Source organism: Eucyclogobius newberryi, unplaced genomic scaffold, assembly GCF_026437365.1.
Source record: "Eucyclogobius newberryi isolate DKJ021-1_F unplaced genomic scaffold, fEucNew1.0.hap1 SCAF_4, whole genome shotgun sequence".
NCBI lineage: Eukaryota > Metazoa > Chordata > Actinopteri > Gobiiformes > Gobiidae > Eucyclogobius > Eucyclogobius newberryi.
In genome coordinates, this window is record NW_027316056.1 from 37,611,355 (window position 1) to 37,623,504 (window position 12,150).

General features: G+C 40.4%; 1 protein-coding gene across 2 annotated transcripts in view; it reads right to left on the minus strand.

Annotated features, from left to right (window-relative positions):
* Positions 1-8,467: 8,467 nt before the first annotated feature.
* LOC140377522 (monocyte to macrophage differentiation factor 2-like) overlaps positions 8,468-12,150 on the minus strand; it is a 26,039-nt gene continuing 22,356 nt past the window's right edge. Inside the window, exon 7 of one of the 2 annotated variants that reach the window (XM_072462960.1) lies at positions 8,468-8,794. In XM_072462960.1, the coding sequence (XP_072319061.1) occupies positions 8,591-8,794 (204 nt within the window). In that variant the 3' untranslated portion in view covers positions 8,468-8,590. The remainder of the gene's footprint in view (positions 8,795-12,150) is intronic. The other variant, XM_072462962.1, reaches the window with a different exon arrangement.

Below are 12,150 nucleotides of genomic sequence, written 5' to 3' on the forward strand. Positions count from 1 at the left end.
CACACACGGCGGCGGCGGAAAGAGCCGAAGCTGGTTCGTTCACCTTCGGCGCACCTGCTGCTGTCTGAGGGCGACGCGGGGAAATGTCTCCGGCTGCTGGTCACGGGCGGTACTGCAGCTGCGCCGTCTGAACGTAAAAGACTGATTATCAGCTTAATTGACATGGATTTTGTGAATAAATACATAATTAAACTGCGGACTGAACCAGGACTGAACCAGGACTAAACCAGGACTAAACCAGGACTAAAACAGGGACTAAACCAAGCCTAAACCAGGACTGAACCAGGACTGAACTAGGACTAAACCAGGACTAAATCAGGACTAAAACAGGGACTAAACCAAAATAATATTACTAAACTATAAAGTAGTGGTCCAAGATATTACATAAGAGTAAAAAAAGCATTTGGGGAAAATACTGCTCAAGTAAAAGTAACTTTAAGAGTAACTGTCTTTAAATAACATCTGATTTATAATTTTGAGTTTATGTAATCGTAGGACAAATGTTAAATAAAGCACAAAATCTGGTAATTTAGACACAAAAATATAATAATATGTGAAAAAGCTGAGCTTTTGTCTCACAGGAGGAAGTGGAAAAGCAAAACTGTTACTCAAGTAAGAGACTGTTACTTCAATCAAATATTACTCAAGTAGGAGTAAATCTGTAGTGTCAGAAAGTTACTTCAAGAAGTACAGTGTCCTGAAAAAGTAAAAGTAACTGATGTAAATGATATATTTGACATGATTTGTTCCAAAATAGCAGACGCAGTGACACATTTTGACTGTTTTTAGACAAAAAATTAGACAAAAAAAAACAGAAATGCTCCACAATAGTTGTTCATTTTATCGAAATATATCACGTACTTTACCACAAATGTAACTGTTTTGTGAAGCTCAAATACAATTTTTAAATAATACTTTCTTAAAACTGTCAGATTGCAGTAAATGTTATTTAGATCACAATAAAACTGTTTAAAAATGATAATCGTGACAATTTTAGAAGAAAAAATACGTCTTTTAAAATACAACTGATGTGACACTTTCTGAACTAAATTAAGTCTTTTTTTAAATTTAATAAATTTGACAATTTTAGCAGCAAAATTAAATCCTTTCTGCTCAGAATTTCCTCAAAAAAGTCAATTTAAATGTACTTTTTTGTCTCAGTGTTTATGTCAGATTAATCATTCATAAAGTTTGATTTGATAAACATGCTGAGGAGCGGTTCATGTGATCAGAAGACAAGAAGGAAAGAAAATGTGGGATTTTATTGTCGTTTTGGTTGTGAATAATCATCAAATCGTGATGTTTATTCTACATTTGAAGTCGTGACATTTCCGCCTCAAACACGTGACGAGGAGACGAACAAATCAAGTCAATGTCGTACGTTTGTGGTCCATAAGTTTGAATATCTCGTTCAAAAACAGAAAACGGCCCAATATACGACACAATGGACTTGTGCGATGAAAGAGTCGGGACAAACGAGCGTGAAAAGGCTTTTATTATTCCTTTAACCATAGAAAAGTACTGTCGGCATGAGCTTATCACAGCACGAGCACCACAGGCACGAGACCTCCAGGACACATGAGAAGAAGAAGAAGAATACTGTTATAGAACGTGTAGAAAAGATGCACGAGAACTGGCTCCAGGTGCGACAGGGAAAAAACAAGAAAAATCTATAAAAAAAACAATGAAAATCAATAAATAGGGAAAATACAACGTTTTTGGTCCACGGAATTCCACAAAAAAATCAAACCACAAACGGAATATTTACAGATTTACAAGCACCAATTTAAATGTACACAAACAATCAACAAGAAGTACAAGTATATTTAATTTTAGAATCAAATGAAAAATAGATAATGCATTGCTAAAAAAAAAAAGAAGAAAAATCACAATTTTAGTGTCGTAATATTTGTAGAACTAAAATATGTCACTGCGATATTTCTTTTCAATACATGATAAGTACAGTTTGCACACCAAATAAACAGGAAAAAAATTGAATTAATTTGATTTTTATGTGTTTTTCTTTAATAAAAAAAACACAAAAAATAAGAAAAAATCATCATCACAATTTTAGTGTCGTAATATTTGTAGAACTAAAATATGTCACTGCGATATTTCTTTTCAATACATGATAAGTACAGTTTGCACACCAAATAAACAGGAAAAAAAATTGAATTAATTCGATTTTATGTGTTTTTCTTTAATAAAAAAAATACAAAAAAATAAGAAAAATTCATCATCACAATTTTAGTGTCGTAATATTTGTAGAACTAAAATATGTCACTGTGATATTTCTCATAAATACATAATAAGTACAGTTTGCATACCAAATAAACAGATTTTTTTTAAATTAATTCGATTTTAATAAAAAAAAAGAAAAAAAAAAAAGAAAAAAGTAAAAGTAAAAAAAAAAAGTACAGAAAAACAAGCAATAAAACGTATAAAATTCGTAAAATTCTTCAGTTGGAGCCGGTGCAGTTCTTTCAACACGTGTCAAACTGCGTCTCGAACGTTTCCACGACGACGCGGAAACTATTTGTAAATGACAGAACGAAACGCGATAACGCTGAACGTCTTCGAGAGCGTGGCGCCGTTAAAGGGGCGTGGCACCGTTAAAGGGGCGACGTGGCAGTGGTGGGCAGTGTAAACGTCCTGTGCCAACAACGGGCAAAAGAACAGATCGTTTTAGTCGTACAAATGGGGGGAAAAATAGATTTAAGTGCTTTGTTTTAATAGAAAATGTGGCACTTTTCTCTGGCGGTCGTCGTCACGGTGACTACAGGACGATCACTTCAAACACGGCACTGGCTTCGGTCTCAATGACGTCGTAGTCGGAGTATTTAAATCAGTAAATAGCTTAAATTTGACTGAGACAGAAACGAACTGGAGGTTTTTTGTGGCGTACGTTCTGTCTGTGCGATCGTAAGTGTGAGTTTATTTAGCTAAAGGCGCTGGAGCCAATGTTTACGGTCTTAAAAACAGAACTAGCTCATGTTTAAGCTGTTTGCCGAGGTCCACACACTTTCTGAGCCTCTTAATTATTCACGGAGACGAGTTTAAGTGCTTTTCACGACTTTCAGAGGCCAGATCTCAGTTCGTGATCACGGTAAAGCTAACAAACATTTGCATGCTAACCGTTCACTAGCTCTGTTTAAGCTGTTTGTTGTGGTCTATACTCTTTCTCACTTAATGTACGCTATTTTGAGCCTCTTAATTATTCACAGAGACGAGTTTAAGTGCTTTTCACAACTTTCAGAGGCCAGAGCTCAGTTTACGGTCACAGTAAAGCTAACAAACATTAGCATGCTAACCACGCACATGATATACTGTGATGCAGGCAGCACAAAGCGGTCTCATTTTACAATATATGTGTGGACTAAACTGATTTGACTTTATTCATGCGAGTAGCTTTGAAACTAAATCTACAAATGGAAACGATTTTTCCTCAAATTTTAAAGGGATTAGCTTCATTTTTCTACTTGATTTAGGTAAAATTTTTGTCCACGTGTTGAGTCAAATCTGTTTAGTACAGATGAATATTGTAAAATCAGCTCTTCCGGTCAAAATGAGACTGCTGTGTGCTGTCTGCATCGAATTATGAAGCGTTTTATCCTTCAAAAACCAGGAAGTGCGATGTTAGCATGCTAATGTTTGTTAGCATGATGGCAAAACTCCGCTTTGGTCTCTAAAAAAGTTGTGAAAAGCGCTTATAAACTCATCTCGGTGAATAATTAAACGCCCAGAAGGTTTTAGGAGAGTTCAGAGCGCTGCAAATGCTTTAAAATAATTTAGTTTTTCACATTTTGGAGAAGCTAAAGATCCGTTTAGCCCCCGCTCCTTTAAGATGGAGCTAGCCAAACGTTATTACTCGCTTCTGAATATCTCCTTATAATTCATATTTCCCGGCTGGCGAACACACGTTAGTTTTCAAGCCGTTGTAAATAAACACTTGTAAACATCAACTTTGGATTCGCGGGCGTCGTTAGCGCTTTAGCCGCGCCCGAGACGCCGTTAGCGCATTAGCCGCGCCCGAGACGCCGCCGGAGAAACTCGGTTACATCACACGTTCATGTGGTCAATGGCAGTGTTGGATCTGGTCACAAAGGTGATGGCGTCGACCACACGGCAAACGAGAAGTACTTAAGTACACAAGTATTTAAGTACGTCCACCGTGGAAACAGCACAGGTCTTAAGCGTAAAACATTGTCTGTACAGCGTTGTAAAGGTGCATTTTCTATCTTGTTTCTGGTGGTGGGTCAGTCGCCCGGCTCGTCTCCACGGCGATGTCACGGCCACGCCCCGGAATGTCCCACCGCACGGCATTACGCGGGTCATCACAAGTTTTTATTGTTCAAAAATACCTCGTAAAAAACACACATTCTTACCGCGAACAGAGAGACCGTCTCCGCAGATCCGACCTGCGACTCGGGTGTTACAGGTTACTATGGAGATCGATCAGCTTAATGCCATGCTGCGGGACATTCGAGGCAAATAGCGCTACAGCTAATGATTATTTTAGTCTTCGAACCGTCACAATTGTGTTTATTGTACGTTGAGAATTTTAAAAATACAATAAAATGACCAAATAAATGTTGAAACGTGACATATTTAATAAAGATTATGAATTTATTTGTGACATTTTTGACTAAATAACACAGTTTAGTCGTCTTTTCACGTGTGTTTTAGAGTCTGTCATCCGGGTAACGATTCCAAATCTTAAAACACGATTCGTTTAATAGTCAACAACGAGTCCCGGGGCGACGATCCTCCACCAGAAACGTTTAAGAATCAAAAGAACAAACGCGACAATCGTCATATTTAGCAAAACTCACGGAGAAAAGCGTACTAAAGTAATCCTCCACTTGTACTTTTAGATATATGAAAAATAAATATAAAACTTTGACGACAGCAATAAATATAACTCTGTGCGCGACGTCTAAAGCGGTAAATATGAATAATGATTGATTGTAAACAGATTTATCTGGCACAATAGTCTGTAATATAGTGAATATGCGCCACGATCATATGTAATAATGTGTAATAATGTGTAATAACATGTATTTGTTGATAACTGTCCCCTGAAGTATTAACATTATGAGCAGCGACAACATCACCATAATCATAATTATCACATTAAATCAAAATGTCCCAGTGTTTGAATCGTGTTCTTTGTGTTACGCCATCACCAGCTGAAGTGAAAACAAATACTGAAATAGACCATAAGACATCTTGGGTCATGGAGTGGGTCATTTTCGTGTTTTAGTTGGATCTAGTTTGAAGGATTCACCGTAAAAATACAAATATAAATAAGCGACTTTTGGTAATTATGTTTTTTCATCGAACAACATGACAAATAACAGTTGAAAATGACAGGAAGTTGGGAGAGAATACCGCCACCGCCGTGATGTCATCAAAAAGCGCCGTTACGTCACGTTCACGCGCGACTTACACCTTTTTAGACAAATATTTCACAAAATAAAAGGTGTATTTACTTGTCAAATCATAACCATTGTCTGATTTGAATAGATTCTGGCTCTTGTTTACAGTCTGGTTGCTAAGTAACAGTTGTGGAATCGCCTCTGCCTATGTCATATCTGCTGGACGCGTCAAACCAGGACGTCGCCAAAATGGAGAAAAAACGGGCAAAATGTTGAATGGTCAAATCTTCAGTATAATCACGTTCCCTTTGTTTAACTGTAAAGTCTGAATTAAAGCAACGCCGCGTAACTTTCCAGGAGCGACACGATTCTACACCAATAGAACGTTAAAACCGAACATTCTCCAAGTTTGTGCCATAATGTGGAGTATTAAAGCCGAAGGAAGCTTTCTATGGAAACACAATGCTCCTGCTGGCGATCACGTGTTACAACAGCCGTTAGCATTAGCCGTTAGCATTAGCCGGCAAAAAAGGCGAGTAATGAAAAATCCAGAGCGTTTGGGCTGGTGCTGACCCAAGTCTCTTATTTTACGTGATAATTAGTGTGTAAATCTAAGCTAAAGGCTAACTAGCTTTATTCTATAGTCCAGATTTTCCCGAACATTTTGCCCGTTTGTCCTCAGTTTGACGAATTTGTAAAGTTTATAACTACTTCCTGGTTGGACATGAAGAGCAGAGGTAATGCCACAGCTGTTACCAAGCAACCAGACTGTAAACAAGAGCCAAAATCCATATAAATGATACAATACTTATAATTTTACAAACAATAATACCACACGACACCTTATTTTGTCGAACGATGGCTTAAACTGTCAGAAAAGTGCGTTAGTTAAGCGTAAACTGTCTCTGCATTTTCAACCGCACGTCGCACACTGATGACATCACAGAGGGATTCTGTTTTTTTAACTCAGCACTATATGTAATTTTAAACTTTTTTAAACATGATTGAGTTTGAGCAACAAGCAGCGAGAGCAAATTTAGTGTCTATGAAGTACGAGTCAGGTTTATGGAGATGCAAGCCCGCTCCCTGTACGGACGCTCACTGTACGGACGCTCTCTGTACGGACGCTCTCTGTACGGACGCTCACTGTACGGACGCTCACTGTACGGACGCTCACTGTACGGACGCTCACTGTACGGACGCTCACTGTACGGACGCTCTCTGTACGGACGCTCTCTGTACGGACGCTCACTGTACGGACGCTCTCTGTACGGACGCTCTCTGTACGGACGCTCACTGTACGGACGCTCTCTGTACGGACGCTCACTGTACGGACGCTCTCTGTACGGACGCTCTCTGTACGGACGCTCTCTGTACGGACGCTCACTGTACGGACGCTCTCTGTAAGGACGCTCACTGTACGGACGCTCTCTGTACGGACGCTCACTGTACGGACGCTCACTGTACGGACGCTCTCTGTACGGACGCTCTCTGTACGGACGCTCACTGTACGGACGCTCACTGTACGGACGCTCTCTGTACGGACGCTCACTGTACGGACGCTCTCTGTAAGGACGCTCACTGTACGGACGCTCACTGTACGGACGCTCACTGTACGGACGCTCTCTGTACGGACGCTCTCTGTACGGACGCTCACTGTACGGACGCTCACTGTACGGACGCTCTCTGTACGGACGCTCACTGTACGGACGCTCACTGTACGGACGCTCACTGTACGGACGCTCACTGTACGGACGCTCTCTGTACGGACGCTCTCTGTACGGACGCTCACTGTACGGACGCTCACTGTACGGACGCTCACTGTACGGACGCTCTCTGTACGGACGCTCACTGTACGGACGCTCACTGTACGGACGCTCTCTGTACGGACGCTCTCTGTACGGACGCTCTCTGTACGGACGCTCACTGTACGGACGCTCACTGTACGGACGCTCACTGTACGGACGCTCTCTGTACGGACGCTCACTGTACGGACGCTCACTGTACGGACGCTCACTGTACGGACGCTCTCTGTACGGACGCTCACTGTACGGACGCTCTCTGTACGGACGCTCTCTGTACGGACGCTCTCTGTACGGACGCTCACTGTACGGACGCTCTCTGTAAGGACGCTCACTGTACGGACGCTCTCTGTACGGACGCTCACTGTACGGACGCTCACTGTACGGACGCTCTCTGTACGGACGCTCTCTGTACGGACGCTCACTGTACGGACGCTCACTGTACGGACGCTCTCTGTACGGACGCTCACTGTACGGACGCTCTCTGTAAGGACGCTCACTGTACGGACGCTCACTGTACGGACGCTCACTGTACGGACGCTCTCTGTACGGACGCTCTCTGTACGGACGCTCACTGTACGGACGCTCACTGTACGGACGCTCACTGTACGGACGCTCTCTGTACGGACGCTCACTGTACGGACGCTCTCTGTAAGGACGCTCACTGTACGGACGCTCTCTGTACGGACGCTCTCTGTACGGACGCTCACTGTACGGACGCTCACTGTACGGACGCTCACTGTACGGACGCTCTCTGTACGGACGCTCACTGTACGGACGCTCTCTGTACGGACGCTCTCTGTACGGACGCTCACTCTACGGTTGCACGCTTTAAACATCTTAAAGTGCAACAAGAACATCCAAAATAAAAAAAAATAAAAAAACATGTTTAAATACATTTTTGGGCCAAACGGTTACGTGGTCGGGCTTTAAACTTAAACACATTTTAAATGTTCTTATTAGATCGACACGTTTAATCAATTTTTACTTGAATTTTGTTTGCTGCTGTTGCCGATACGATATATATAGAGTTTAAAATTCACAATACGGCCCACAAGTCGAAGTGACGTTTACAAATTGACTCTTCGCTTATAAATAAATCATTAAAAAAAACATGAAAAATAATATAATAAAATAATGGCAAACATATGGCCATATTTTTGCCTAATTGCTCTGCCATTTTTACTCATTAGACTGTTGAAAATAAATAAAGAAAAACATACATAAATACATAGATAAATACATAAATAAAGTATAATAATATAGGAGTTGGTTGAAACCCTCAAACTGACCACACAAAATGCCCCAAACCCACACGAGACGTCAATAGCATCGCGATCGCGTAGCATTAGCACGTCCATCGCTAGCCTCCCCCTTCAACACTGGGTCACTTCCTGGTCAGCGGTGATGTCATCTGGACGTCTGCACCCGATTGGCCGGCGGGGCGTACAGGTACTTCCATATGGCGTAGTAGTGCACGGCGGCTCCCATGGCGACGAAGAGGTGCCAGATGGCGTGGGCGAACGGGACGATGCCGTCGCTCTTGAAGAAGACCATGCCCAGGCAGTAGCAGGCTCCGCCCATCAGCAGCTCGTACAGGCCCGACTGCTCCGGCTGCGGACGCCACACACCGAGGGTCAGTGACAGTGACCACAGGTAATGCTTACGACACTCAGACACACGCCGAGGGTCAGCGACAGTGACCACAGGTAACGCTTACTACACTCACACACACGCCACACGCCGAGGGTCAGTGACAGTGACCACAGGTAACGCTTACTACACTCACACACACGCCGAGGGTCAGTGACAGTGACCACAGGAAACGCTTACTACACTCACACACACGCCACACGCCGAGGGTCAGCGACAGTGACCACAGGTAACGCTTACTACACTCACACACACGCCACACGCCGAGGGTCAGCGACAGTGACCACAGGTAACGCTTACTACACTCACACACACGCCGAGGGTCAGTGACAGTGACCACATGTAACGCTTACTACACTCACACACACGCCACACGCCGAGGGTCAGCGACAGTGACCACATGTAACGCTTACTACACTCACACACACGCCACACGCCGAGGGTCAGCGACAGTGACCACAGGTAACGCTTACTACACTCACACACACGCCACACGCCGAGGGTCAGCGACAGTGACCACAGGAAACGCTTACTACACTCACACACACGCCACACGCCGAGGGTCAGCGACAGTGACCACAGGAAACGCTTACTACACTCACACACACGCCACACGCCGAGGGTCAGCGACAGTGACCACAGGAAACGCTTACTACACTCACACACACGCCACACGCCGAGGGTCAGCGACAGTGACCACAGGTAACGCTTACTACACTCACACACACGCCACACGCCGAGGGTCAGCGACAGTGACCACAGGTAACGCTTACTACACTTGATTATTTTATTCTAATATAAACCTCCGCTCCCCGGACCACACATTCTACTGTCGGGTTAATCGATGAATGTGATTATTCGGGTCACGATATCACCATAGCAACCAAACAATAATCATTGTGACGATTTTAGAAGCTAATTTAAGTACTTTTTGTTCAATACACGGCCCAAAAAACGACCTAAATGTTTTTATTTTGTATTTAGGAGAGTTTTATTTTGTATTTTGTTTTGTTTTGTTTGTTAATGTTTCACATGATCATATTTAAGATTTTTTTTTACCGATTTGTTGCATATTTCCCCCCAGTTTGACAATAATATTCATGATTAAAAAAATTGTCCCTGCAACGTCGCATATTGATGACATCACAGAGGGATTTTGTTTCAGGAGTCAGCTAGTAGTATTTGTCATTGTAGTATTTGTCACTGTAGTATTTGTCATTGTAGTATTTGTCACTGTAGTATTTGTCACTGTAGTATTTGTCACTGTAGTATTTGTCACTGTAGTATTTGTCACTGTAGTATTTGTCATTGTAGTATTTGTCACTGTAGTATTTGTCATTGTAGTATTTGTCATTGTAGTATTTGTCATTGTAGTATTTGTCACTGTAGTATTTGTCATTGTAGTATTTGTCATTGTAGTATTTGTCACTGTAGTATTTGTCACTGTAGTATTTGTCACTGTAGTATTTGTCACTGTAGTATTTGTCATTGTAGTATTTGTCATTGTAGTATTTGTCACTGTAGTATTTGTCACTGTAGTATTTGTCATTGTAGTATTTGTCACTGTAGTATTTGTCACTGTAGTATTTGTCACTGTAGTATTTGTCACTGTAGTATTTGTCACTGTAGTATTTGTCACTGTAGTATTTGTCATTGTAGTATTTGTCACTGTAGTATTTGTCACTGTAGTATTTGTCATTGTAGTATTTGTCACTGTAGTATTTGTCATTGTAGTATTTGTCATTGTAGTATTTGTCATTGTAGTATTTGTCATTGTAGTATTTGTCATTGTAGTATTTGTCACTGTAGTATTTGTCACTGTAGTATTTGTCACTGTAGTATTTGTCACTGTAGTATTTGTCACTGTAGTATTTGTCATTGTAGTATTTGTCACTGTAGTATTTGTCATTGTAGTATTTGTCATTGTAGTATTTGTCATTGTAGTATTTGTCATTGTAGTATTTGTCACTGTAGTATTTGTCACTGTAGTATTTGTCATTGTAGTATTTGTCATTGTAGTATTTGTCACTGTAGTATTTGTCATTGTAGTATTTGTCACTGTAGTATTTGTCACTGTAGTATTTGTCATTGTAGTATTTGTCATTGTAGTATTTGTCACTGTAGTATTTGTCACTGTAGTATTTGTCACTGTAGTATTTGTCACTGTAGTATTTGTCATTGTAGTATTTGTCACTGTAGTATTTGTCACTGTAGTATTTGTCACTGTAGTATTTGTCATTGTAGTATTTGTCATTGTAGTATTTGTCATTGTAGTATTTGTCATTGTAGTATTTGTCATTGTAGTATTTGTCACTGTAGTATTTGTCACTGTAGTATTTGTCATTGTAGTATTTGTCATTGTAGTATTTGTCATTGTAGTATTTGTCATTGTAGTATTTGTCATTGTAGTATTTGTCACTGTAGTATTTGTCACTGTAGTATTTGTCACTGTAGTATTTGTCACTGTAGTATTTGTCATTGTAGTATTTGTCATTGTAGTATTTGTCATTGTAGTATTTGTCACTGTAGTATTTGTCATTGTAGTATTTGTCATTGTAGTATTTGTCACTGTAGTATTTGTCATTGTAGTATTTGTCATTGTAGTATTTGTCATTGTAGTATTTGTCATTGTAGTATTTGTCATTGTAGTATTTGTCATTGTAGTATTTGTCACTGTAGTATTTGTCACTGTAGTATTTGTCATTGTAGTATTTGTCATTGTAGTATTTGTCACTGTAGTATTTGTCATTGTAGTATTTGTCATTGTAGTATTTGTCATTGTAGTATTTGTCATTGTAGTATTTGTCATTGTAGTATTTGTCATTGTAGTATTTGTCACTGTAGTATTTGTCACTGTAGTATTTGTCATTGTAGTATTTGTCATTGTAGTATTTGTCATTGTAGTATTTGTCACTGTAGTATTTGTCATTGTAGTATTTGTCATTGTAGTATTTGTCATTGTAGTATTTGTCGCTGTAGTATTTGTCATTGTAGTATTTGTCATTGTAGTATTTGTCACTGTAGTATTTGTCACTGTAGTATTTGTCACTGTAGTATTTGTCACTGTAGTATTTGTCACTGTAGTATTCGTCATTGTAGTATTTGTCACTGTAGTATTTGTCATTGTAGTATTTGTCACTGTAGTATTTGTCACTGTAGTATTTGTCATTGTAGTATTTGTCATTGTAGTATTTGTCACTGTAGTATTTGTCACTGTAGTATTTGTCATTGTAGTATTTGTCACTGTAGTATTTGTCACTGTAGTATTTGTCACTGTAGTATTTGTCATTGTAGTATTTGTCACTGTGGTATTTGTC